At 46.4% G+C, this 27,473-nt stretch overlaps 1 protein-coding gene across 8 annotated transcripts in view; it reads left to right on the top strand.

Moving 5' to 3' along the window:
• The first annotated feature begins 1,423 nt into the window (after positions 1 to 1,423).
• LTBP1 (latent transforming growth factor beta binding protein 1) overlaps positions 1,424 to 27,473 on the top strand; it is a 403,075-nt gene continuing 377,025 nt past the window's right edge. For all 8 annotated transcript variants that reach the window (XM_043553208.1, XM_043553205.1, XM_043553212.1 and 5 more), the window contains exons 1-2: positions 1,424 to 1,944; positions 2,983 to 3,053. In XM_043553208.1, the coding sequence (XP_043409143.1) occupies positions 1,457 to 1,944; positions 2,983 to 3,053 (559 nt within the window). In that variant the 5' untranslated portion in view covers positions 1,424 to 1,456. The remainder of the gene's footprint in view (positions 1,945 to 2,982; positions 3,054 to 27,473) is intronic.

Below are 27,473 nucleotides of genomic sequence, written 5' to 3'. Positions count from 1 at the left end.
AAAAAAGAGATTAATGAATTCTCTTCAACCTTAAATTACTTTCCATTAATTCTTAAGCCACCATCACCTGCTACCAATTGTCTACTAGCCAATGCTGGCAGACAACGGAACAAAGATTAGCCTAAAATAAATATGAACAAGAACAACCAAAGCCTTGGAAACCAAGTATCATTTTAAATGGGTTTTTAAAAAACAGACTGTTAAGACCATGAGTTTTCTATTGCATTCATACAATAAAATCGTGCATTTTGGAGACACTGTTTTAAATTCAAATGCTAGACTATAACATTATTTCATGGTTTTTCCCAAAGAGCATTATGAGCTCCAGGGACTGTCCTGGGAACATCCTGCATTTCCCTTGATGTGACTTTGGGTCATCTCCAGTGAGTGATCCTTTCCTTTCAGATAGGGGTCCAAGGAACTGAGTTTTTTTTTTTTTAATTCTAAATGGCCTGGGGTTGTCATGGATCCTAAACTTTGTATTCCCATCTTAAAGGCCTTTTTACCAAGAGCGGGCTGCTTCTGGGGTTGGTGCCTGCCGCCCCTTTCCCAGTCCACGCGGGCGCCCCCTGCTGCCCGCCCTGCACTCTTAAACTCGCGTAACTAGGAGTAGGGTACCAGAGGCTGCAGACCGAGGCACAGCCACGCGGGGTTTACAATCTCAAAGAGAACCATCTAAACGCTTTCGGATGGACACCTAGGCAAATCCCGAACAGTCCTTTCTGGGGCCCGATCTGGTATTTTCATCCAACCCCCGGCATGTATCCCAGCAAACACAGATAAGAATATGCCTTCCAAACGATATCAAACGAATCCCGTGAGGTTTCTGGAAGGAGAGGACCAGTCAGTGATTCTGCAGAATCCTTTGTCCCTCCCCGGGACCCGGGACCGGGGAGCGGGGACCTCTGCCTTGCCGCCCCACAGTAACAATCTATGTGGATGTGGAAGGTGGCGGCGCGTTCTCGGGCTCATCTCACGCTTTCCCCAATTAGGATTTACTGCCTGACGTCACGTCTGCCGGAGATTGGCTGTTCAGATCTGACACTCGGTTCCACGGCGAGAGCAACTTTTTAAAGACTTTGCAGCCCGGGTTGCCTCCGAGCGTCCCGCGCGCTCACGCCCGCGCTCGCCCGCTCTGCCCCGGGCCCGGGCGCGGCGCCCCCTGCACCCGCGGCTGCGCGAGCGGACCCTCACCTTGCGGAGTCCGCTCCCCTCGCCCCTCCCCTCCCTTCCCGGGCTCGGCTCCCCACCCCACCCCCACGCCCGCCCCCTCCTCCCCGCCGCTTTCGGCTGGGGTCTGGGGCCGTTCGGCCGCCCGCAGAACTTCCTCTCCTGCAGCCGAGTTCTCCTCGTCCCGCCTCCCGGGCTCTCGGGCAGCCGGAGCGCGCGCGGGCGGCCGCACCGGGCGAGCCGCACGGCCGGGGGCGGGCGCCGGGGGCGCCGGCTCGGGCCCGTGATGGCGGGGCCCTGGCTCAGGTGGGGGCTGCTGCTCTGGGCAGGGCTGCTCGCGTCGTCGGCGCACGGCCGGGTGCGGAGGATCACGTACGTGGTGCGCCCGGGCCCCGGCCTGGCGGCGGGCGCCTTGCCCCTGGGCGGGCCTCCGCGCCCGCGGACCTTCAACGTCGCGCTCGACGCCAGGTACAGCCGCGGCTCGGCGGGCGCCGGGGCTCCCAGCCGCGCCTCTCCGGGGGCCCCCTCGGAGCGGACGCGCCGCACGAGCCAGCCAGGCGGCGCGGCCCTGCAGGGGCTCCGGCCGCCTCCGCCGCCCGAGCCGGCGCGGCCCGGGGCCCCCGGCGGGCAGCTCCACCCCAAGCCCGGCGCTCACCCGGCGGCCGCCCCGTTCGCCAAACAAGGCAGGCAAGTCGTGCGCTCCAAAGTGCCGCCGGAGAGCCAGAGCGGCGGGGGCTCGAGGCTGCAGGTTCAGCAGAAGCAGCAGCTGCAGGGGTAAGCCCACACCCTCCCTCCGCGCGCGCTCGCGCGCGCCGCCCGCGCCGGGACCCGCGGGGTCAGGGTCCCTCGGCGCCCGGCCGCGGGCGTCGTGCGTGGTGGGGCTGCCTTCTCCTCCCCCCGCCCGCCCGCGCCGCAGGCAGAGGCGAATGCGGGGAGCCCGGAGACTTTGAGGAGAAACTCCGAGTGCATTGTTTCTCAGCTGCGGGTAAACACAAAAGGCATTTCTGCCTGGGGCGTAACCTCCTGTGCGCGAACCCAACTACTCCTAGAAGACGGGCGTATACATGAAGTCACTACTGCTCACTCCCTTAGCATCAATTAAACTGCTCTTTGCAACTCAGTTTTAACTTTTTTTTCTAGCTAGAGAAGAAAAAAAAAAAAGTGGTGGAAGGGCCGGCTGTGAAGATACAGCTCCTGTTCTGCGGCCCAAAACTTTTCAGCATCCTAGATTGTGGGCTTGGGCTTCCGTGCACCTGTGGGGTCGCCTTTCCCCGGGGCAGGGTGTCTGTGCATTGACAGAATTTTCGGTTGGAAAGTTTCTGTTACTTGGCGCTCATAAACATCCTTCCTGCCCCTCTCCCCATTTAATCACAGGTTGGGGGTGTGGGGGATAACTTGTTTTGCCTATCTGGTTCTTTTCTTCAGGGGTACTTTCCAGGCATTGTGATCTCCCCCATGTTTGGACACTTCTCCCTAAAACTCAGATTCGGTTTAAGTTGTGGGTCAGATAATATACAAAATACACTTGGCTCTACTTTGGGGGTTAAGAAATTCATTTATGTGGACGCTGTTCTCCCTTCCTGTGTAATTCTATGTTATGCAGGCTTTTTGGTTCTCCCACCTTACCCTGATACACGGTCTTTACTCTTCTATCCGGGCAGCTTTGGCTTGGGCATGGTGCGAATGGCTTAGGACTCTGCAAGACAGGGGAGTGTGGACACAGGAGGCTGAGCTTGCAGGGACCCATATGAGCTTGGGTTTTCTGGAAGAGTACACTGCTACTGTGGACTCAGGGGTCTTGCTTTCTTTCAGGGTCAATGTCTGTGGAGGGCAGTGCTGCCATGGCTGGAGTAAGGCCCCTGGCTCCCAGAGGTGCACCAAACGTAAGTTTCCATGCTGGCTGTGGCTGGCACAGTGGGCAAAGGGGGGCTGTCCACATGGGGAGGGAGGCTCCCCCAGGGGTCACACGAAGGGGCTCATGCTGCCCTCGAGACGTTATGTATGCAAGACATTATCTGCAGCCTTCATTACCACTCATGAGTCACAGTAATGATAGTGTATCAGTGCCAGCGGCAATGTATTGTAGAGAACTCTGCCGTGCATCCAAGGTTCCCCTGCACCCACCCGCCTCAGTATTAATCACTGTCACACCTATGGATCAGGAGCTAGGAAAAAATTTCCATTGGAGAATGTGCTATTTGCCAAACCAGTACAGTGAACTCAAGCTTGGATATTGACAGATGAAAAACATTTTTCGGTTGATGGCCAGAGGGGGATGGGAGATAGGTGGCCTTGTTCTGAAATAAAACATTAGCAGTTTCTAAAGCTTTCTGAAAGCAGCAACAAGAATCCTCCCATCTTTGAGGCCTGATTGTTTTCCAAGAGGCAGTGTCTTCACAGTTCTTCAGAACTGACAGGTGTGGTCTCCTTCAGTGCCCCGTCAATTAATAAACTTCTTTTTTTTTTTTAATTTTTTAAATGTTTGTATATTTTTGAGAGAGAGAGTGCGAGTGGGGGAGGGGCAGAGAGGGAGGGAGACACAGAATTGGAAGCAGGTTCCAGAATTCGAGCTGTCAACACAGAGCCAGCCGGATGCAGGGCTCAGGGCTTGAACTCACGAACCATGAGATCATGACCTGAGCTGAAGTGGGAGGGACATTTAACCGACTGAGACACCCAGGCACCCCCACCAATTAATACACATCTTAGCAATGTTTTAGAAACACCCATTATTGGTACATGCAGGTTTGAGAACACCAGAACACATTTCCCTGATGCGCTGTAAAGTTGAGGACTCAGTTAAAATGTATTTCGAGGCTCCTCTGGATGAGTTGCCTCATTCTGTTGCTAACTGGAAATTAAAAAAAAAAAAAAATCTTCCACTCAGAAAGAGTATATCCTTCTTAGGTTTCTCTGCATGGAGCTTGAGCCATAAACATTGCGGATTGGAATCATCCCCAATTTTAGCTGCTTCTTGGTATTCGGCATCATAAGTCAAGTTTAGCAATTTGTTTTGTGTACAGTTTGGATATTAAAATCCTGATTTACTCTTGTAAATAATTTATATTAAAAATAAAGTCAGTTTGGATTTTAAAATACTGGAAAAAATTTCTAGTATGGTCATTCCAGTGACCTTGCTTATTAAAAAAATACCTTTACTCCTTGAAAGAAACAGGAGGACTCTGGCATGGTGGCTTGGATTTTCTAGAAAGGAATGTCCGGATAGGTTATGATTCGACTGTGATCAAGGAGTAACGGCAGGTAGGAACTGACTGTCCGCCTCTTGATTACTGAACGCAAACTACTGGCTCAGAAATGCTCAGGGTTGTAGGCATTCAGACTGTCATAATTTTTCACTTCTTAGATGACACTTGACAATAGTGTGTCAGCGTTTTCCTGAATTTATGATGACTCAGGTCAGATTATACACCCTTTCCTCCCTTCGGTACCTCCTTCCGCTCAAAACCTGGTATGATACGGTTTGCCTATAACCCATCCATGACAGCACTGTTATAGTGGGATGTTGCTGTGTAAAGATTAAAAATACAGGGCAGGATTTTATAGACAGTGGGTGGGTGCTCCACCTTGATGCCTGTTAAAGAGCATGCACCAAGATTGGAAGATGTTTAGTTGGCAAATGATGCAATATGGTGCCTTTTCTGGAAAGGTTGTCTGAGGATTTGGGGATCTAGAGATGTTCTGGAATGTGCAAAGATGCTCAAGCAGGAAATCTTGAGGAACTACTTCATGAACTTCCTGCTTGTCCAGGCAAGTGAGACAAGAATATGTTTGTGCCTATGTTTGACCGGGTTTGCCCTTTGGTCACCCAGAAAGAGAGAAGTTACAGAAGGCTCTGGGTCAGAGCAGTGACTGCAGGGTCCCAGAGGAGGTTGCTACATTGATTTAGTCTCACAATACGCATAACAAATACCTCTGGCTTTTGGTTCCAGTTCTCTTTCCAGTTGCTAGAGGAACAGCACCGGGAGTCTAAGCAAGGCAGCATCACTTTCTTTTTGATGATGGTTCAGCATTCGAAAAACTGGCCTTCCTAAACTGCCTGATCTGACAAATGAATTCAGGCCCAAGTGCTGGAAACTTAATGACTCCTTTCAGGAATAATTTTAAAAGTGATGCTGGGGTGGGCCAGTGTCCAGCCCAAAGTCATGTATGCATTAGGTGGATATGTTCCAATGGGAGACTTGTTTTGTGTATGTGGGAGAGCCAGAGAGATGAAGGAGCCTTCCTCATTCAGATGGGATGACTAGAGTTAACCATTGTGCTGTGAAATTTGTGTCCATGGCTGAGCAGTAGGCTACTGGAAAAGCCCCTGGCCCTGAGTTCAAATCCTGGAGCCTTGACTAGATGTGGGGCCTTGAGGGATTCACTTGACCTGTCTGACCCTATATTTTCCGATCCAGAAATGAATGTGCTAAACCCTTGCCCACTTTGTCAGATTATTTCAGGTGTCAAGGTGAAAAAGAATGGGTGTAAAAGCCTTGATAAAACCAGAGAGATTCTTAGTTTATTATTGGATTAAGTCAAGTAAATTTTGTCTCATTTATCTGTTACTTGGTTTTCTTTTTTTCCTATGTGTTTCCCCAGCTGCTGTTGTCAGTCTCCTTTTTAAATAACGTAATTTGGATCCCCTTAAAAAAAAATTTTTTTTTGACATTTATTCATTTTTGAGAGGCAGAGAGACAGAGCACAAGTGGGGGAGGGACAGAGAGAGAGGGAGACACAGAATCTGAAGCAGGCTCCAGGCTCTGAAGTGTCAGCACAGAGCTCGACTCGGGGCTCTAACTCATGAGCCGCGAGGTCATGACCTGAGCCAAAGTTGGACGCTTAACTGACTGAGCCACCCAGGTGCCCCTGGATCCCTTTTTATATTATAGCTTTAAAGTAGTTTAGGGTTGGGGAGAGGGAGAATGGGGAGATGTTGATCAAGGGGTACAAAGTGTCAGTCACACAAGATTAGTAAGTTCTGGGGATCTAATGTACAGCAAGGTGACTGTAGTTAAGAGTACTGTGCTGTCTACTTGAAATTTGCTCCGAGAGTAGATCTTGAAGTGTTCTTACTCCCTATACAGTGTCAACTATGTGAAGTGATAGCTGTATTAATTAGCTTGATTGTGGTGATTATTTCACAATGTATGTGTATATCAAAACATCCTCATATATCATTAGTATGTACAATTTTTGTCAGTTCCTCAATAAAGATGAGAGTGGACAGAGAATGCATGAAAAAGCCAGTCACTCCCATGCTGTCCTGCCTTTGATTACCAAGAAAAAAAGTAGTTTGCGTTGTTCTTATTTATTTATTTATTTATTTATTTATTTATTTATTATTTTAAAAAAGTTTATTTACTTGTTTTGAGAGAGAGAGTGCACAGGGGAGAGGCAGAGAGAGAGAGAATCCCAAGCAGGCTCTGCATTGTCAGCATAGAGCCAGATGTGGGGCTTGAACCCACAAACTGTGAGATCATGACCTGAGCTGAAATCGGGAGTCAGTCAGGTGCTTAACTGAATGAGCCACCCAGGTGCCCCCTGAATGATTTATTTTAATAGAACTTTGAAATATACTAAGTATTAGATTATTTGCGTGCCTCTAGTTCTGTTAGGATAAAACGTGCTATGTAGAAGTAAAAATACTCCTTCAAGGTATATATAAATGGAAAAATTGCTGACACCCATTTTGTGACTGTAACTACTTCAGTAAATACTAGTGAACTCTGGATTGCAAAAAAATTGATTTGTAGTCTTTTTCCTCTCTACTTATTTGCTGAGATTGAACAATTGCTCTTGGGTATACTTTATTTTACTTACGAACACAAATACCAATGGTATATCTATATGAAGTTCTCCCTTAAGGTAGTAGTCATAAAATGCAAATGCACATTTAAATGTACCACCCAGATTGTCTCCTAATTGTCATTATATTTTGAGGATAATCGATAGGGTTTAGTTGAAGAATTTCAATTTATATAGATCATGTCCATTTGTTACCAAAAATATTTCTGCATAAGAGATAGTTGTGTTTATCGTGTTCCATTCGCTTAATCCAGTGAAGAAAATAAGATGACCTTCCAGCCAGACTCCGTTGTTTTTAGTTGATTGACGTTTAATTTAAATGGGGCACCGGCAAATGCTTCTGAAGACTGGAGATTTTGTGAGCCTTCTGTTGCATATCATATACGCAACAGGCATGCCTTTGTTGGGGCAAAGAACACGTATGTGCACCCGCAAAGGTGGCCTTGGGGGGCTCTAGTCTAGAGATGCCCAGTTGTGTGTTAATGCTGCTTTGCTAGACAGCCTGTGTGTGTGCATCTCTAGAAGTTGAAAGCGTAGCACGGGATAGGTCACTTTAGTTCTTAACACTGAGCGACCATTGATAGCGAGTGTCTTGTTTTGTGCAAAGGAGATGGCACCACATTTGTTCTCTTTCCAAAGAGTTCGCATTTATAGGAGAGCTGTGCTGCCTAGAAACCTTGTCTTGTGCTTCGGGCATTCAGTGTCTTCTGTGTTCTGTTTTTGCCTCTTTTCACTTTCACATTTTCTTCCTCTGTCCAAACAGAACCTACCTCTTCTTGGTTCTTGCAGTCTTTTTGTCCCCTGCTCAGGGGAAGTGCGGGCTACAGAATGACCCAGTCCGTGGGCTCCGCTTTAAAGAGGAGACTGGACTGGGAGCAGAGGACCTAAAGGAGTCTGGGCGAGATGCAGGCAAGGCCAGGTTGGCAGAATGAGGAGGACGGAAGAGGAAAGAGGGCAGGTTGGAGTCGGGTGCTGGTGCCTGGCACACTGAAGCCCCTCCGTAAATGCATGGATGGTTCTTTCATTTCTTTAACGGATATCTGTTTAGCTTTAACATGTGCCAGGTTCTATGAATAGAGGAGAGACGCAGCCAGCTGTAGGGAGTACAGGGTCTGTTTTTACTCACTTAACTCATGGCACATCAAATGACTTGTTCTCTCCTTAGCAAGAAACAGAAAAATCGATATTCCATTGCTTTTCCATTGGCATTCAGCCCACACTGCTTTGGAAAAAAAACCCCGACAAAACCAAACCTAGAAGTGTTCCTTAATGATAGGCAGAGGAGACAGCTCTGTGTACCCTTGGTGTTCAGAGATGCGGTAGATGGCATCGTCCAGGAGGGAATAATGTGGCCGGAGTTCAGATGGCCAAGAGGGCTTTTCAGGTTGTCTCTCGTCCCTTTTGGCTCCGTGTGGCCCTAGCCAAGCTTGGGAGTCGGGCCCAGAATGATTACACATTTTTCGTATGCCTGCTATGGCCATTGACAGCTGCTTTGCCAATAGATCCGCAGTGAGGTTTACCATGGCAGCTGCTGGGAGCACGGGTGGGAGGGCCGGCTGGAAAATCTCGTCATGTGGCACAGACAGCCCCGCGGAAAGGGAGAGGGACCCAGAGGTCAAGTTCACACTGGGTCAAATATGTGTTCTCAACACTAGTTAAAACAAACATTTAGGAACCATAAATTCTGTGTTGCGATAGTACTTAAACCTTCATCATGAAGCCCTCCTCCAGCCCGTGGGCTGGCCCGAACACACTGCCTGCTCCTGCCTGGCCTGCTTTAGTGGAGTGTTTCTCTGCCCAGTGAACCCTTGGCCCTTAGGAAGCCTGACTTGTTGAAAGGACCTTTGGCAGTGTCGGGAGTTTGCTGTTGCTGACCCTGTTATTTGTTGTCTTGGATATTCCAAACATACTCAAACATGTTTGGGGAGCTCGAATTGAATTTTCCTGAAATGCAGATTTTGTTTCCAAGGCCTTCTTAGCAATGAACAGAATGACTTGGAGTGCTGGGGCTGTGTCCTCACTCTTAATACTGACCAGGATCGGAGTGCACGTTGAGGAGCCACTGAGGGGGTGAAGGCCACAGCACGGTGCTTTCTAGTGGGCCGGGAGCTTATTCCTGATCTTCGCACCGTGTGGGCTGGGGAGACAGGCATGGTTTATTACCACCTTTACAGGCAGGGGGCACTGCCCCTGCTTGGATCCCACCCCAGATCTTGTGGCTTTTTTTTTTTTTTTTTTTCCTTAAAGTGTTATTTTGTATTTGAGAGAGCAAGCGAGCGTGTATGATCAGGGGAGGAGCAGACAGAGAGAGAGGGAGACACAGAATCTGAAGCAGACTCCAGGCTCTGTCTGAGCTGTCAGCATGGAGCCTGACCCAGGGCTCGAACTCATGAACTGCAGGCTCATGACCTGAGCTGAAGTCGGATGCTTAACCGACTGAGCCACCCGGAGGCCCCTTGTGGGCTCTGGATTCCTTGTTCTTTCTACCGCCCTAGGCTGCCTGGACATCCCGTGCTGCAGCCCCTCCTGACAGCTGGGTTAGCGATTGGCTCTTACAGCCTGAATTCACTTTGTGAGTTCTCCAGCTGTGTTAGTTTGCTAGGGCAGGCCATAACAAAGTACCACAGACTGGTGGCTTAGAACAACAGAACATTATGGTGTCAGAGTTCTGGAGACTGGAAGTCCAAAATCAAGGCGTGGATGGCATTGGTTCATTCTTCAGGGGCTGTGTGGGAAGGGTCTGTTCCAAGTTTCTCTCCTTGGCTTGAAGGCCTCCTTCTCCCTTTGCCCCTTCACATCTTCCTTCTGTGTCTGTCTTTGTGTCAAGTGTCCTCTTTTTATTAGGACACCAGGATCCCCTAATGACCTCATTTTAACCGGATTCCCTCTGTGATGACTTCTGAGTCCAAATAGGGTGCAAGTAAGGTCACATGCTAAGATACTGGGGTTCTGGACTCCACATTTTTTTTAGGGGGTGGGAGGCTACAGTCAACTCATAAAGTAAGCCTAAAGATGCTGTGCACATGGGTTTGAGAGGTGGGCTACTCAAGGGTTGGGTCACCCCTGGGGACTCTGGGCATCCCTCGTAAGGACCCACGGGTGGAAGCATGGGTAGGCGGAAGCTGACTTGGGTCCCTCCCGTACAGTCTGGGACTGTGGGTCTATTTTGGCTTCTTCCTTAACGCAGGCGCCCTGGCTGCTCCAGGGAGTGGGAGAGCTAGGGAATTGGCCCCTTGTGATTTTGGTTATGGCTGTGACCATTTTGACCTGGTCTGTTTAAAAAGATTCTAGAGTGGTGGTTCCCAAGTGTGAATGTGCAGCTGATCCCAGGAGGAATTTGTGAAACTTTTTTTATTGAATCAGTATCTCTTGGGTTCTTAACAAGCGCCCCAGGTGATGCTGATGAAGGTGGGCCACATTTTGAGAAATGGTGACCCAGAAAGAACCCTCTCCTGGGCATGATTTATGACTGTGTGGGACCTTAAAGACCAAGCCCAACACAGAACAATTTAGAAACTTATCAAGGCAAGAGCCCTCTGGATATTGGTTTAGCTCAATTTTTTTTTTAACGTTTTATTTTTGAGAGAGAGAGCAAGCATGAGTGGTGGGGGGGAGGGGCAGAGAGAGAGGGAGACACAGAAGCAGGCTCCAGGCTCTGAGGTGTCAGCACAGGGCCCGACGCGGGGCTGGAACTCACAACCCGTGAGATCGTGACCTGAGCTGAAGTCGGAGGCTTAAATGACTGAGCCACACAGGTGCCCCGGTTTAGCTCAATTTTGAATAGTACATACAAAAATTGCTGCCTATAGGGTTATTCCATCCAGTTTTTCTTCAGTTGGTTGAATGTTTGATAAATATACATTGTTATAAGAGTCAGAAATATGTAAAATTATGAATGATATGTAGGTGTGCTTAAATGAAGTGTTTTTAAAAAAGGCTTAAAAACTTTCAAACACACTGGATGTTTTTTCCCACTAAATATTCTATTTTTAATGATAAAATATTTTAAATACACAAAAACCTAGAATAATAATATATCCAACAGCTACTCATCAGGGTCATGTTTTTAAAAACTCCCTGATGTGGCCATTGAGTGCAATGATTATAGATAAGGGAGGGACTGTGGTCTTATCTTGTGCTAAATGTGTGTTTTACTAATGATGTTTCTTGTCTTGTTAGTGGAGAGAAAATAATCCATAATTTGCTAGTGTGGCACAAATTAGTTGCTTTGGTACTTGTGGAAAAACACATCAGAGGTGAATGTATTTGTATATGCTCATGTCTACCTATTAATTTGCCTTGCTTATTAAGGATATTGAGTGTTTCATTTAGGCAAAGTGCATTGGATATGCAGAATCTGTGTACCTAAGACAATGCGGTTTCAAGAAGGAAATGCTACCTGTTACCCTTCACCCTACTCCCCTCCCCAGCCTACCTGCCTTTTTTGCCTTCCTCCTTTTTCTCCCCTTACTGGGTCTATATTTTGCTTGTTCTGAACAAGAAGGCAGTGTAGGTCAGTGGTTAGAAGTTCAGTCTTTGGAGTTAGGATACAGGGCTCCTGTCTGGATGGAAACACCTCCTCATGGTGACACCGGGGGTGGGTGGGGTGGGGAGAAGGCTGGGTGTTCACAGCATTCATGGCACAGGTATGATAACGGAACTATCATTCAGAGGCTTGTTGGGGGCCACATGAAGTAATATGTGAATAGCGCATGCAGAGCAGGACTCCTGCCCAGCCATATTCACGTTCTCAGGGGTTCTCATTCTGCTTCTGCCCACCCCCTCCTGGGTGTCCCAGCCTTTCATACACTTCTGTGTGTGCTTCTCAGGTCCCCTGGTGAAAACCATGGCTCCCTCTTCCCCTCTCTTCACTGTCATTTCACTCTTTCTTGGCTCTGGGTATGAGTGGACCTGATGGGAGAGGTGTCTGTCTCCCTGTCAGCATGGAGCAGGATTTTCTTTGTGTCCTCTCTTCCTCTCTCTCTCTCTCTTTTTTTTTTTTTTTTAAAGTTTATTCATTTATTTTGAAAGAGACAGTGACAGCACCAATGGGGGAGGGGCAGAGAGAGGGAGAGAGAGAGAGGATTCCAAGCAGGTTCCACATTGGCAGCACAGAGCCCAACGTGGGGCTCGAACTCAGAAAACTGAGATCATGGCCTGAGCCAAAACCAAGAATTGGACGCTCAACTGACGGAGCCACCCAGGAGGACCCCAATACAGCCACAGTGCAAACGCTGCCTGAATTGAATAGAGTTGAATTGCACTAGCATCTCTGATGTTGTTGTTTTGCGAAAACTGTCCTCTAAATACTATATAGAGAATTCTGTCTTCTTTGTTTACTCGTACTTTTTGGCACTAATTTCCATTTGGTTCTCTTTCCCCTTGTGCTTATCCTTGCCCAACAGACACTGCTTATTATGACAGCCTTTCAAGGGCACACCACCTTATTCTGTTTCTGCCAGCTCTCTTTCTGAAGGCCGCCCTGGCATGGCCCAAATTTTAAGACAACTTTTCCTTTCTCCCTGCCAATTTTAGAATCTTTCTGCTCAACATCATCTGATAGAGATTTGGGCCCAAGTAAAATGAATGTTGTATGATTTTCCCTGTAATTTTAGATCCCTGAATACTGCTCTTGGCCAGCTACTCTATTCCCTGTGGCTTTTTCACTGCACCACATTTGAGTAATATTGTTGGCACGGGTGTAAGTAAACAGTTTGCGAAATGTCGTGTTTTGTAAATTAGGAGATGGATGGGCTGGGTTTGGAATACATGCTGTTGGTTCTGCTGGACCAGAAGAGAGATAAGTGTGGTGGATGGATGGGAAGATGAATTTGCAGAAAGTGTTGCTGATCCAGAGCTGATGTGGTCCACTTTGCTGAGCTGATAGAATCAGTTATTCACAGGTGAGAACTACCTGGAAGGATGTATTTTGGTGATGAATGAAGAGAAATTCCTCACAGAGGAGATGGTTCCTCAGAGGTGAGAACAGCTAGCACAGAGACCCTAGGGGACAGATCTGGCCTGGTACAGGGACCTAGGAGTGAGTGAGGGCCAGAATGATAGGCAATCAGGGGGCTACAGCTCTATCCCAGTCAGGTATCGTAGGCTGTGTAAGGCCACAGATAACACAGGGGACTTACAAATGCAAGTGGATTTTATTGTTAAGGAATGAAACACAAGACAGATTTGTTTTTTGCAGGCCTTCTTTGAAGGCATGGACAAAGAATGGTTTCGATTGAAAATTCAGTCACCTTTATTGCTGTTTTTTTTTTTTTTTTTTTTATTGATGAGAAAAACTGCACATACAACAATGAAGTATCCAAGGCCAGGTACACAAATGATCATTGTACAGCCTGTCTGCCTGCACTGTGCCCAGATTGCCAGACCAGCCCTGTGTTCTGGTAGACAAAGGTGACAGACGCTTTCCCCAGAGCCACAGGCCAAGACTTAGGATGAAAGCTTGAGGGTTAAAAAAAGAAAAGCCTCTGGTTGCTGCTGTGTTAAGAGGCAGATTAGCGGGGACCCTCATATGGTTCTAAATAAAAAATAAAATGTTAAATCCTTTAAAAATGAAAGCTAAGAATCCCTCTCTGGTCACCATGGAAAATTCCAGAGAGCAGTTAGGAAATGTTAAATTCAGAGCATAAAACTTTTGGAATACACCTGAATGCTGTTCTGAGGTTTTGTTCAACTCCGCCCCCTGCTGCCCCATCTAATTTCACAGATTGTGGGGTGAGCCTGAGGTAGGCACAAAGGCCACATCTTCTGGGCCTTTTGGGCAGTCACTCAGTGACTCTGTGCGATTTTGTTCCCGTTTGTAAACAAGGTTAATAGCACTCATTGGCTACACCTTCCATTTTGTGGTAAATATCCAATAAAATGAGGTTCATGACGATGCTTCTCAAAAGAGCTATAAAAACACGTGTTGATTTATTAATAAGGTTTTGTGAAATGTTTTCAGCGGGCGAATTTCCTTCTATAATGTGTTGGTATATTTCTTGTCTTGAAAAGTAGAATGCTTAATGTATTCCAGTGGGTTTTGATGATTACAGGTCTGTGTCTCAGGTCTTTATATGGCTGGTGCCATTATGCCGATGGTTTATGGTCTCTGGGGGAATAGGCTGCAAGTTGGTTTGAAAGTAAACAAAAATACCTAAATCCTCACTTTAATCCCTGCCCCCTCCCCCCCACAGGTGACTTGGTTTATCCTCCTAAAAGTAGAGGGTAGGCAAAGACCAGAATCCTTCCAAGAGGGCTATGTTTCTTTCTTAACTGTGATAGTGAAAAGGTTATGTTAAGTTAGTCTAAAATTTCCTAGTAATTAGAGGTGAAATAATACAGACAGTAAGTACATTAAAGGCAGGGGCCCTGGTTTTGTTTTACTTTTTATCCATTAGGAAGTTGGCATACACATCAGTTCTCTATATACAGTAGACCCTGCAGTAAGGTTTCCTGATTAATAAGCATTACAAGTCACATTTGTTTCTGAGGGAAAGACCAGCTGAAATTCATTCAAATCAGTGGTTACTGGGATGATGTTATTAAGCACTTCCTTTTGTATGAGAGAATGTATATTGCAGCACATCTTCCGGTGGAACCATTTTTAATGCTCAGTTTGAGCGTTAGAGGCTCTTTCTTTGGTACAGTTGCCCCATTCTGTCCAACAGTATAGACTGCTTGAATGGCACTTCATAAACCTAGAGGCTCTCAAAGTGTGGTCCTTAAATCAGGGATTGCAGCATCACCTGGGAACTTATTAGAAATGCAGATTCTCAGGCCCTATCCTAGACCTGCTGAATCAGAAACTAGGCATGGGGTCCAGCACTCTTTTTTTTTTTTTTTTAAGGTATATTTATTTATTTAGAGACAGAGTGCGCAAGTAGGGGAGGAGCAGAGAGAGAGGATGAGACAGTCTCAAGCAGGCTCCGCACTGTCACTGAAGACCCTGATGGGGGGCCTGAAGTCATGAATTATGAGATCATGACCTGAGCCAAAGCCCAACGCTTAACCGACTGAGCCACCGGGTGCCCCCCCACCCCCCAGCATTCTGCGTTTTAATGAGCCTTCTAGGCAGTGCTGATGCAGGTATGGTTTGGGAACCATTGCTCTAGCTAAACCCACCCCTCCTCCTTTTCAGTATGCTGCCACACATCACATGTAGAGAGAGGAGGGGTGGAGGGAAATTGGTTCCCTTCAGTTCCAGGCATTAGGGGCTAGAAGCTTGTTTTCTCCTCCTTCCTCAGGGCACGGAGCAGTCCCCTAGGCTCAGATGGGAACGTTGTAATCTGAGCCGTGCACGTTACCACACATTCTGTGTGCACGAGTGCTGAGGAGACCCAGGGAAGCCATTTTGCCATTCAGTGAATGTGAGTTTTGTACCCTTGGGACTTTCTAGTTCTGTCCTGTTCTAATGTGGAAGCCTTCACAAGCTGGAACTCCCAGGGGTGACCCCGTGGCCCTGGTTTTCACAAGCACCTAGCAACTGATCCACACGGAGGCTTGAGGACGCTGGGTTTAAGGTGGGTATACTGGGACAAAAGATGTGACAGGCCAGGAATGACGAGAAACGTATTACCCAATTAATAAAAGTAACAGGAGTGAATGTGACATTTTGTTTTGGAGGCAGGTGCCATTACTCGTTTCCAAGGTAGTGCAAAAGTGAAACGAAGAGAAGCTCTTGTCCAGAACATGCCCTCAGCATTGGCAGGGACAATGCTTTCTTGTGTGAGGATGAGGAAGTTCAGATGGAGAAGGGATGAGGTGGTGTTGCTTGGCCATTCCTTGGGGTCCTGCTGACTCAATCCTGCACGTTGCTGAAGGAATGCATCAGATGTTTGGAAACAGCCCAGTTAAGAATTTCAGCAATGACCCACACTTTATTAGATGTGTTTTTAGGAAAGGAATTGCCTGTTACAAGACTAGAAACCTTTGTAGAAAGAGCTGAAGAAGGAGTTGCTTTGGTTGTCCTGTGAAATAGGGAATTTTTTCCCCATTACGTATCTTTTTTCTTTCTGCAAAATAAATGAACCCAAAGATACTTTACCTGAATATTGAAGAAAAAGTAGGTGTTTAAAAAATACCTATTTCCTTTCCAAGTAGAAAGATTTTTTGGGGAGGGGTGAGGAGTAAGGCTTAGTTAAATCATCTCTTTTTGTGGTAATAGTTCTACCTGCTTAAAAGTAGATATTTTATCTTTTCCCAATGCGAGCAAATTTTTTGCGTGCTACTTTTGATAAAGCACCCAAATGTTTATCCTGTAGACAAAGCCACTATTGGATGCTGCTCTGTGGAGCTCACGGTCCAGTGGAAGGCCAATAGGACTACAGCACTAGGATTGTGGCTGATATGCCTTTGTCTAATTCTCTCCCATTGAGTGAGGGCAGAACCCGTAACTTCTAGTGAACAGAATATGGCGAAAGTGTTGGGATGTCACCTCCTTGGTTATGTTACGTTGTATAAGACTCCCTCTTAGCTGACTGGAGTGAGACATCTTGCTGGCTTGGAAAAAGCAACTGCCCATTGTATTTGTGGCTTGCCTGTGGACCGAGCCACGTGGTAGGAAACTGTGGGCAGTCTGTCACTGGTAGGCAGGATGAAGCTGGAGCCCTCAGTCCTACAGCCACAAGGAAATGAATTCCACCAACAGCCTGAATGACTTTGGAAGTAGAGTCTTACTGAGCTGAGCCCCAGATGAAACTGCAGCCCGGTGGATCCTTGATTGTAGCTGCTTGAGACCCTGAAGCAGAGGACTCACCTATTCTGTGCTCAGACTGTTGACTCATAGAATCTGTGAGGTAATAAATGTATGTTGTTCTTCTTAATTTTTTTTTTTGTTTGTTTAGAGAGAGAGAAGGTGCATGTGAGCAGGGGAGAGGGGCAAAGGGAGAGAGAGAGAGAGAGAGAATGAGAGAGAGAGAGAGAGAGAGAGAGAGAGAATCCTAAGCAGGCTCTATGCTGTCAGTACACAGCCTGATGCAGGGCTTGATCCCATGAACTGTGAGCCAAAACAAGAATCGGATGCTCAACTGATTAAGCCACCCAGGCACCCCAAATGTGTGTTCTAATCTCTTGAGATGGTGATGACTTCTTAGACATGAAAAGGAAATCAATACAAGGAAGAATGTGTAGATCCTAGAAGGGTGGCTCAGACCCAAGCCTTATCCATCCATTCTAACAAGCACCTAGTGAAACCATTCTGTGTGCTGGATGCTTTCCGAGCCCCAGAAGTAGGAGATAGGAATAAAACACAGTTGTATCTTCTGGTAGCTCCCTGTCTGGAGCAGTTGGTGTTCAAAGGAGGACACGGCTCTCCCTTGGGGAGAAATTAGAGTAGGAATTGTTTGAAATGGATTTTGAGTACAGATACAATTTGGACTTGGGAATCTGGTGGCAAGGCCTTTCAGGTAATGGATGGTGCTGACTTCATAGTGTGGTTAGAAAAGGTGTTCTCCAGTTTGGAGGGCTTGGATTTGCTTTAACCACAAAGCTTTACTGAAGATAAAAGAATGATAAGGTACAATCATGGATTAAAGTGGTAAGCTCTGTGGCCAAAGTAGACAACATCAAATTTTAAGAACAATAAAATTACTGATCATAACGTCTCTGATAATTCTTTCCCTGATAAGAAAGAACGTTCCCTGATAAGAACGTCTTCTGATAATTCAGTTGTATCATTGGATCGTAAAACCAGATTGTCAAAGTAGTCCTGAATAATTTTCTTCTAAGGCATTTGTTCTATGGTGATTTTTCCTTTCGAGGAGGATTTGAGGGTAACGGATGTTCTGTTTTTAGCTTTTAGCTGAGGGCACTCAAGGGAGGTCCATCAAAGACCCTCCCCAAGGATGCCATTTACAGCAAGTACTTACCATGTTTCAGGGCAGTGTCAGTGATAGGTGGCTCCATACACAGCCGTGAGTTCCTAAAGATGTCAGTCCAAAGAGGGCTGGTGTACCTTGTGTCCTGTGTACCCGGACAGGCACAAACTGTCTGCTTCAGTGCTATTACTGTTGATCATCTCATTGTGCTGATATCACAAGTGGTTTTATCGAGTCTTTTTTTGGGAGATTGGAATACATTTCACTTCCTCCTTCAATCTCTCTTGACATTTCTCATCACTCAGCTTGGCAGTAGAAAGCATGGCTTTGAAGGGCCTTCTGATTTTGTGATCTTGTGGAATCTTCCCTCCTCGTGGGTTTTAAAAGGAGAGGAGACTGGCACATGGCTCAGCTTCACCTGTAGCAGTGGTCCTCACTTGTGGGGCCAGGGAGAGGGAATGGAAGGGACTTCCTCGGTCGCGGCAAGTTTTCTGAGCCTTTCGTTTTGTAGGAGGGTGGTAAGGGCCAAGTGAGGAACCGACTTTCCCAGGCTCTGTGGACGTTGATGGCCTGCCTTTACAAAAAGGGCTTTAAAAAATTCTGCCTAGTATTCCTTAGGGTTTGATAATAATGTGTAAGGCACATTTTAAACCTACTTGAAAGAACAATGCTATGCAAATATTGACAATAATTAGTCCTGTATTTTGGACAGGAGAAATCACTTGAATGTTGTGAAAATAGCACTGATTTAAGTATTGGTGTTAAACCAGTGTTGTGAAAATAGCACTGATTTAAGTTTTGGTGTTAAACACAAAGCTGTTTTCAGCTGGATCTCAGAGTGCCCCTCTTTTTGTACAGGTGGTGTCCCCTGCGGATCTTTGGGTCTTCCAGTCCCAGGTGACACAGGGCCATGCACTGAGGCCTTGAGGTGCTTCACAAGGCTGACACATGATGGCTGCACAGATTACAAATTACTTTGGGTAACCCCCACAACAAGCCAGTGATGAGCTACCATTTAACCTCCATTTTTGCAGATGAGAAAACAGGTTTGGAAGGGTTAGGTTCTTGCGGCAGGTCTCAGACCTAGATGGAGCCCCTCTTCATCTCTGCCTCAGAGAGGCCTTCAGTCTAAAGGCCATGGATGGCGCTTGGCCTAGTTTAGAGACCCTGCCATGCCTAGAGACATTTCTCTGGGAAATGTGCTACGGGTTCTCATTGGGATTATAGGGTTACACGTTCTTCCTTTCTCATGGAGTTGAGCGAGGCTTCCTTCCTTTAAGCAAACATGTATATAGTTGTCCCCAGAAACATGAAGAACTTTCTTAAGAGCTGGCCTTCTTGTTCATGGTTAAATGCCCTGGGGGGAGGCCTTCTTTCTCTCTAGGTTCCAGGCCTCAGTGGGGTGGCTGGGGCCCTGTACACGGGTGTGGAGATGTTTGGGGGACACCCTGTGTAACCCTCCAGGGACATTTCTTGTTTCTTTTCTGGAAATCTCAGGGAAGATCTAGGTATTCTCTTTTCCAGCCCTTCGATGCCTGCTTCTGACTGGATTCTTTTCTCCTTCCCACACCTCTAAGCTTCTCTACCCGTCTGTTTCTGAAAGAGCTAATTTGAGACTTTCTGAGGGCATTTTCCACTATTAGTTGCAGGTGCAGAAAGATGCCTTCTTATTTCCTCTGACTAGTACATGGTAGGCACTCAAATATTTTTTGAATTAATTAATGAGTGAATCTTGCCCATCTTACCTTGTTGGGTCAGTTAGGTGAGTCTTGTAAACGTGGAAGATTGAATCATTCATCCATACCTTTGAGGGGATTCCAGACTCTCAGCAGCTGGGGCAGAGGATTAGCTAGGGCTTTTAGGATGATGTTGGGGAGGTGATGGATTGACTGGAGGATAGTGCAGAGGTGGCTAAGGTCAAATAGAGTGGGTGTCTGTAGGATGTGGTAGGAGAGAAGGTGGACCAGAAGTCATTTTAGGCAGGACCCTTTGGCTGTAAGTGAAAGATACGCAGACCAGCTACAGGAAAAGCTGTTTACTGCCAGATAACCAGGGGTCCTAAGGTTTATGCTGGCTTCAGTCCTCATTGGACTCAGGGGTTTGAATCATTAAATCAGGACCAAACCAGTGGTACCGGTACATCATTTGCAGGTGCAAAATTAAAATGTGGGAACCATTGTTAAAAAATAGCATTAGGTTGGGGCGCCTGGGTGGCTCAGTCGGTTTAGCGTCCGACTTCGGCTCAGGTCACGATCTCGCAGTCCGTGAGTTCGAGCCCGCTTCGGGCTCTTGGCTGATGGCTCGGAGCCTGGAGCCTGCTTCCGATTCTGTGTCTCCCTCTCTCTCTGCCCCTCCCCCATTCATGCTCTGTCTCTCTCTGTCTCAAGGATAAATAAATGTTAACAAAAAATTAAAAAAAAAATAGCAAAAAAATAGCATTAGGTTAAGTACTACCTATTAATAGTTTCCAAGCAAGAATAATAATAACAAAGTGTAAGTCCTACATTTGACCATTTTGGGAACTGCTGTGTTGATCCAATAGTTATTATGCCCACCAATATTCTATTCACATGCAATTGACAGTCTGCGTTGAGGTCTGGCCAGTTAATTCACTGTCTCTTCTGTCTATTGGGTTGTATGATCTCATGGTATTCTATGGGACCAGAGTGCTTCTAGAGCTCACCCTGAATTTTCAAATTTCAACCCACTGATGACTATTTGTATCAGATCATATGGAGACAAAAAATACATTTTTTGTAGTGTGATTTTAGTTTCATTAACCTTTCTATAAAGTTCTCACGGAGTTCCGTTTAAAAATGTCACTTAGAAACAGATCAAGTGAGTTTCCCAAAGCTTAACGCTTTTGGGTTGGAGTCGTATTATCCTTTATTATTTACTTACATGTTTACACAAAGACTGGTATCTGGGTCATTAACCACATTTTCATAGATCTGGATGCTTGAATACCCTTTCTGAGGGCTGTTGTAGAAACTGTTACATAACTGGAGGTGTGTGTGGGAGGGATCCACAGGTTACCTGCTCTGATTCATAGCACAGCACTGCAGAATGGCTGTGTGGGTCAAGTTCTGTTTCATTAGTAAATTTTATGACTCAGTTTGCTATTATGATTCTACCTGTCGGTGCAGTATTTTCATCTGGGTGGGAGACAGTTTAAATTAAGCTTTTGGGTGACACATCCAGGTGCATGTAAGAGTTTTCCACAGAGAGCTCAGTCACCCCTGGAACTGTGGAAGGCTTTCAGGCACTGTCCTTTCTGTCAGGAAGCACGGGCCTTTGTTCATTCTTCTCAGTGGACGGCTCATCCCTCACAGATAAACAGTTTATTTTCGGAGATTATAATAGATGCTCCCCCTGGCTCAAAGTGGGATTACACAGTTAAGAAAGATAGCTGTAGCAGATTTTTGAAAGTGTGATGACAAGCTTTTGACTTGAGAAGAAGAAAGTGTTTATTTTCTTTTGCTTGAATTTGTTATTCATTCTGCTTTTTATCTCCTGTCACAGAACTTGTGGCTGAAAGTTACAAAACAAAGGTGGCCTCATATTAGTTTATCTTTGTTTATAAATACTTGCCCACATCAGTACCCTGCAACCACAGAAGATTCAAGCCAGTACGTTTTCTAAATGGACTTCAGGTGTCAGGAATTGCATGAACCACATATCCTTTGGTCCATCACACATTATCATTACTTGCAGACAAACCTTTATGACTCTAATGGCTTAACTATTCTTTCTTGACTTGTAGCTGTATCATTTAAATTTTCATTAAAGTGCGCAAAGCAGTCACCACCTGAACTGTGTAAATATTAGGCTGGCTTTTGGTGGATCTCGAAAATGTTTTAAAATCACACGTAAAAGGAAAATGAGAAAAATAAGGGCTTGGGATCAGAGGATGAACTCATTGGCTTCTTTGACTTTTTATTGTTGCACAACTTCAGGGTTAAGTGACATTGATGCTTGGCTGAGTGACATGGGGTAAGGTTTCAGGGAACTGTTTTCAGTTGTTACAACATGACCGTGTGTGCTCGTCCTCTCCAGTGGGCGTCCTGACAACAGGAATGGGGTGGCTAAGTCTCATATTTGGAAATGATCTAGGAAGTCACACATCTAATTCAGCTACCCCATCCCTGTTCTAACCCAGGAATCTTCCAGGCACTTCTAGCACAGGCCATTTAGCCTGTAATTGAATCGTAGAGACAGGAAGCTCACTCCTTCCTGACCACCCCTTTTATTTTACAGACCACTTCAAATGTAAAGAATAAAATTGATTTTTGTGGAGCTGAAACATGCTTCCTTATAACTTCCATTCATTTGCTGGAGTTAGTTTTTTTCCTTGTAGATGACAGAGTCCTCACGTGTATTTTGGAAGAGGTAAGATGGTTGTGTCTTGTTTATGACTCTTAATGCTTTCTCAGTTCATGGTATCTCAGTTGATGCTATCAATCTTGATAACATCGTAGAACATCTGCTCAATTTAGCAAGTACTGGTCGAGTGTCAGTCGTTATGTGAAGCTCCATCAGTGCTGGGGTGGAAGACCTTTGTGGGGCACAAAGATAACTTGGTTCCTACCTTTCAAGAGTATGCTACGGTGTGAAATGGATCAGAAAAGCACGTGGTTGGATACAAGAGAGGAACCATGTGTCACTGGGGTCTAAAGGAGAGTGACTGATCTCAAACTGAGCTGTGTTAGAAAAGTTCCAGAGTGGGATCTAGAGGGAATTAAGATAGGCATAAGTTGGTTTTGGAGGCTGAGTCTGGGAGTAGGTCATTCCAGGCAGAGACCAGTGTGAACAAAAGCCCAGGGGTGGGAACCATAGGTTGTGCCCCAAAGTGGGGGAGGGTTTCTATTTGCTCAGGTTACAGGATGCCTAAGGGAGGCAGGGGTGAAATGGTAGGTTGAACCAAGAGCCGGGAGAAGCTTGATTTGCCACCTCACTTGTTCGTCCTGCAGCCCCATGATTCCGCTGTGAGGCACAGACCTGGGTTTGAATCTGGGAGTTCAGCCTCAGCTGCTGATCCCCAAACGGGGTCTCTGCCCATTGTAAGGACTGCACAAAATGTAAGTGAAGATTTCACCTTGCCTGGTACACAGCAGAGTCTTGGTAAGAAGCAGCTGTTAGGGTTTCTGAATTTGACAGGCTTAGAGAAGCTGGGGGTGGACACCGTGGGGTGCAGGGCAGAGTTGGGGTGGGGGAAGCCACTTCAGGGGCAGTGCTCCAGGTTAGAAAGAAAGGTGTAAATGAAGAAGAGGGAGCACAGGCATGGATTGAGGGGGAAGAGTCAGATTTCATGTTTTGGGCGGGGAGAGAAGTCTTTTCAGGTTTTTGTGGGGGAAGGAGGTAGGCAGGAAGGCTGCGTTGGGTGTTGGGTGTGCTGCAGTGGAGGATCCCTCCAGGTGGAGAGAGTCTGGGCCTGAGGGGTGAGCTGAGCAGTGTGGAGAGTCAGTCCAGTCCTGCACAAGAGGATCCAGAACCTAAAAGGGGCTAATTTGAAAGCAGAGAAAGGAATGAATTGAAGGGACACAGTGAAAGGAAAATTGGCGGAGACAGTCTGATAGATGATTCCTGGTGTCTTAAGAGTTCTCAGGGAAAACCCAACACAATTGTCACATTGTTTTTACACACACACACACACACACACACACACACACAGAGAGTTCAATCCAAACACCATCTATTATTTAGGCCTGTTAGTTTCCTCAGAAAAACCCTTCAGGAAATCCTCTGCTCTCCTAGAGAATGTGTCTATATTTAGAAGACTTTTAGAGAAAGCCTATTGTTAAATTTTCGTTTACTGGCTAATCACTAAGAGACTGTAGAAATGTAAATCACACGGCTATACAGAGTGGGCAGTGGGAAGAAAGCTGCCTTTTTGTTCTATTGAAGACTGTGAAGTGAAAACATGACTCAGTCTTTTGTGACCCCATGGAACCCAAGAAGGGTGGCACTGGCAGGGGCCACAGGGGCCCCCTTGTGTAAGGGGGAGGAAACTGACACCCAGAGCATGGTGACTGGTCCAGGGTCACACAGCTCATTCGAGGCAGAGCCTGCAGCCTGATGCTAAGCGATCCTGCTGCTTGAAGTAACCCATTCTTCCCAGGCCAGGACCTTTGGGCCACATTCCTAAGTGAGTGGCCCCAACACAGGGGTCTTCAATGAGGAGCATGTGTATGTGTGTGTGTGTGTGGTGTATGGGGTTATCCAGGGACTGTTCAACTACAGTGCTTAACAGCTGGATTGTGGGAAAGGACAGTGGGCTTTCACGAATGATTGTGGCTATGCCCTCATAATTGTTAGAAGAGCTTTCTAACAAGTATTCCATGGAGGAAAGTGCTAAACATGAAGTGACTCCTTGTCTTTGGAAGTCTTTCAGTAGAAGCTAATATCCACCTGCTCAAGTTAACAATAGTCAACATTCACTGAGAACTGACTGTGTGCCTGGCACAGGTCTGCTTGTATTCTAGGGATTTTATCTCATGTTATGCTCTTCGTGTCTTTATGAGACAGGTACAATCACGATACTGATTTTATAGATTAGAAAAGTGAGGCCAGAGAGAGTGTAGGCAACCTGCCCAAGGTGACACAGTCAGTGAGTGGTAGAGCAGGATTACCCCCATGTATTTGGGTCCAGAGCCTGCACGCTTACTCTGTGCTAGTGGTTCTCAACCTTTGTTGCACATTAGAGTATCTTGGGAAGATTTTAAAAATCCCAGTTCTCTGGCTACCTCCCATGTTAGTTGAATCAGATTCTCTGAGGGGTAACACCTTGCATGAGTATTTTTTTTTTTCACGTTCAGTGTTTTACATCCGTCTCAGTATCAACGTACCATACAAAATCTGCCTGCCAGCCTAGGTGGGCAGGCAGGAGTGGGGATTTTGCAGGTAATGTAGAAAACCGGGGCCTGCATTAGTATTTTTTTTAATGTTTATTTTTTTGAGAGAAAGTGCACGAAAGAGCGGGGGAAGGGTAGAAAGAGAGGGGGACAGAGAATCTGAAGCAGGCTCCATGCTGACCATAGAAAGCCCAAGGTGGGGTGCAAACTCTTGAACTGTGAGATCGTGATCTGAGGCAAAGTCGGATGCTTAACCGACTAAGCCACCCAGTTGCCCCATGAGTACTTTTTTTTTTTTTCTTTTAAAGCTCTGCAGATGATTTCAACTGGGCAAGGTTGAGAACCACTGATGGATGCCATAGCTGGTCAAGTTAGTGTTGGGCAATGCTTTTCAAATTAACATGTGTAGGGATCTCCTGGAGGTCGTGTTATAATGCCGACTGTGATCCAGAAAGTCTGAGGTGGGCCTGAGATACAGCATTTCTTACAGGTGCCTAGGTGATGCTCTCTTACTACTCTTTGAGTTTCCTTTATTGGCTGAGGTCCCTTCCAACTCTAGGATCTTATGGCTGTGCTGTCAGAACTGTCATGTGTTTGTGATCCTACTGAGTGTCAGTCCTCTGCTAAGTATATTGTACACATTATCTCCTGTCCTCTCCACAGCCTCCAAAGGAGATCCCATTTTTCCCATTTCAGAGATGAGGAAATTGAGGCCTGTTGAGTTTAGCCGGAATCCTAATTTGAGTCTTCTGAATCTAATACCTGTGTGATTAACTACCATGTTATGTTGCTTTCCCTTATATGTATAGATGTTGTTCCCAAGAAGAGCTTCTATGGCATTTTCTTTTCTAACCCCATGGAAAGGCTTCCAGGAGACTAGTTACTGGGAACTTTTCTGGTTCCAAGTGCCTTGCTCTTTTTTCCTTGTGGTGGGCCTGGTAGTGGCTTATGAGAAAGCATCTTAGGTGTGCAGTGGTGGTACTTTATTATGAAGTGACGTTCAGACTCTGTTTCCAGTAAAGTTTGCTGTCAGTCCCAGAAATGCTTATTGCATTTGCAAGATGCAAATTCTAGACCTGAGTGTGGTCCCTGGCCTAGTGAACCACACTAGGCCCTTGGGAAGCTTGTTGAACTGTATTTCTTGAGCTCCTTCCTCAGATTCCTATGGATTAGGCCTGGTGACCTGTTTTTGAAAGTTCCCCAGACTGTTTTGATGTACACTGATATTTAAAACCATGGTCTTCATGGTTCTCAAAATGGGGTTTCTGGGATATCAGCATAAGCATCACCTGAGAACTCGTTAGAAATGCAAACTTTGGGGCCCTACTCCAGACAAATGGAATTAGAAGTGAGAGTGGTGGGTCTGGTAGTCTGTTTTAACAAGTCCTCCAGGTGATTTTAAAGTTTGAGAACCACGTGATCCTTGTCCTCAAGATGTGATCCATGGCCCAGCATCATTGGTGAGTCTGCTGGAAATCTGGGGCCCCAGGCTCTACCTTCACCAACCGAATCAAAATCTTCATTTTGATGAGATCTGTACATAGTCACATTTGAGAAGCCCTGCTCTGGATAGGGGTTTTCTTCCCTGATTGTGCATCATAATCCAAGAGGCCTTTAAAACATACCAATGCCTTATCCCCACCCAAGGCAGTTGAGGCAGAATCTGTGAGGTTGGGCAGGGCCTAGATATGTAGTTAATAAAATTTCTCAGGTGATTCTAATGGAGCAGCCACGGCCCACCATTGTGGTGGTGGCATCTCACTGGTGCCTAGTTGTCTGCAGTCCCGTTCTCATACTTAAGGGATAAGACTGAAAAGGAGTGAGGGCCCCAAGCATGCCTCCTTCCTGCTCCCAGAATGTGACTGGACATCCAGGCTCTGGAAGTCAAGGCGCAGGGACTGGCCAAGAGGACTCTGTGCCTGAAGAGATCAGGAAGGATAAGTTCTCTTGATATTTTCAGGTAAGAGCATGAGAGATTGAAAGAGATTGGGTGGGGGAGATGGATAGACCATACCCTTTGGTGTGGGCTGAGGAAATAAGAGGGATGAAGTCTGTTCTCTGGCTTCAGGCTACAGGGCTTCTCACACCTGATGCACATACGAACCACCCTGACTCTGCAGATGCCTGGGCTCTGGAGAGCCAGTGTCACTAGGGCTTGGAAAGGGCCCCAAAATATGCAGGGTTAACAAGCTCCCCCAAATCATTCTGATATAAAACCTCAGGGCCCTCATCTGAGACACATACTGCTTAGAGGTTCTAATGGGCTGGTCATCAGGATTACCCGGAGAAACTGCAAAATACAGGTCCTCAGGGCTCATCCCCAGCTCTTCTAATTCAGTGGGTCCGGTGGGGCTCAGGAATCAGTGTGTTTAATAAGTAGACTCTGCCTTTCAGACTGCTCTCAGAAGCCCTCAGGTTTCTCCTGAAGTATCAGGGGCTGCCAAGGGGAAGAGGTGAGAGGAGAAGCAAGGTGAGGGAGGAGGGGTGCTCAAACACTCACCCGTGCTTTCTGTTTCATATACTTTCATTGTAAAATTGCATTTGAAGGGAGGATTTAACCTTCTATACAATTTTGAGAACAAGTCATAGCTGCCCATTGATGCAGACTATTCTGAAGTTGGCAGTGTTATTATCTTTCAAGCCACAGGTCAGGACAGTATCTGTGCTTTATGACCACCCATCCTTCCTGTCACTTGACCTTCAATCCCTGAGCTGCCTTGTACTTGGCCCGTGATGCTTACTGTGCAGAATGTCCATGACCCTGGTGATATTATGGGATTGCCAGATTCTGCCTTTTGCCCCAAGTACCATACTACTTGGCAGCTAATGG

This window comes from Prionailurus bengalensis, chromosome A3, assembly GCF_016509475.1.
Source record: "Prionailurus bengalensis isolate Pbe53 chromosome A3, Fcat_Pben_1.1_paternal_pri, whole genome shotgun sequence".
Taxonomy (NCBI): Eukaryota; Metazoa; Chordata; class Mammalia; order Carnivora; family Felidae; genus Prionailurus; species Prionailurus bengalensis.
The sequence above is the reverse complement of the archived record's forward strand: the minus strand, read 5'-3'. Positions and strand labels throughout refer to the sequence as shown.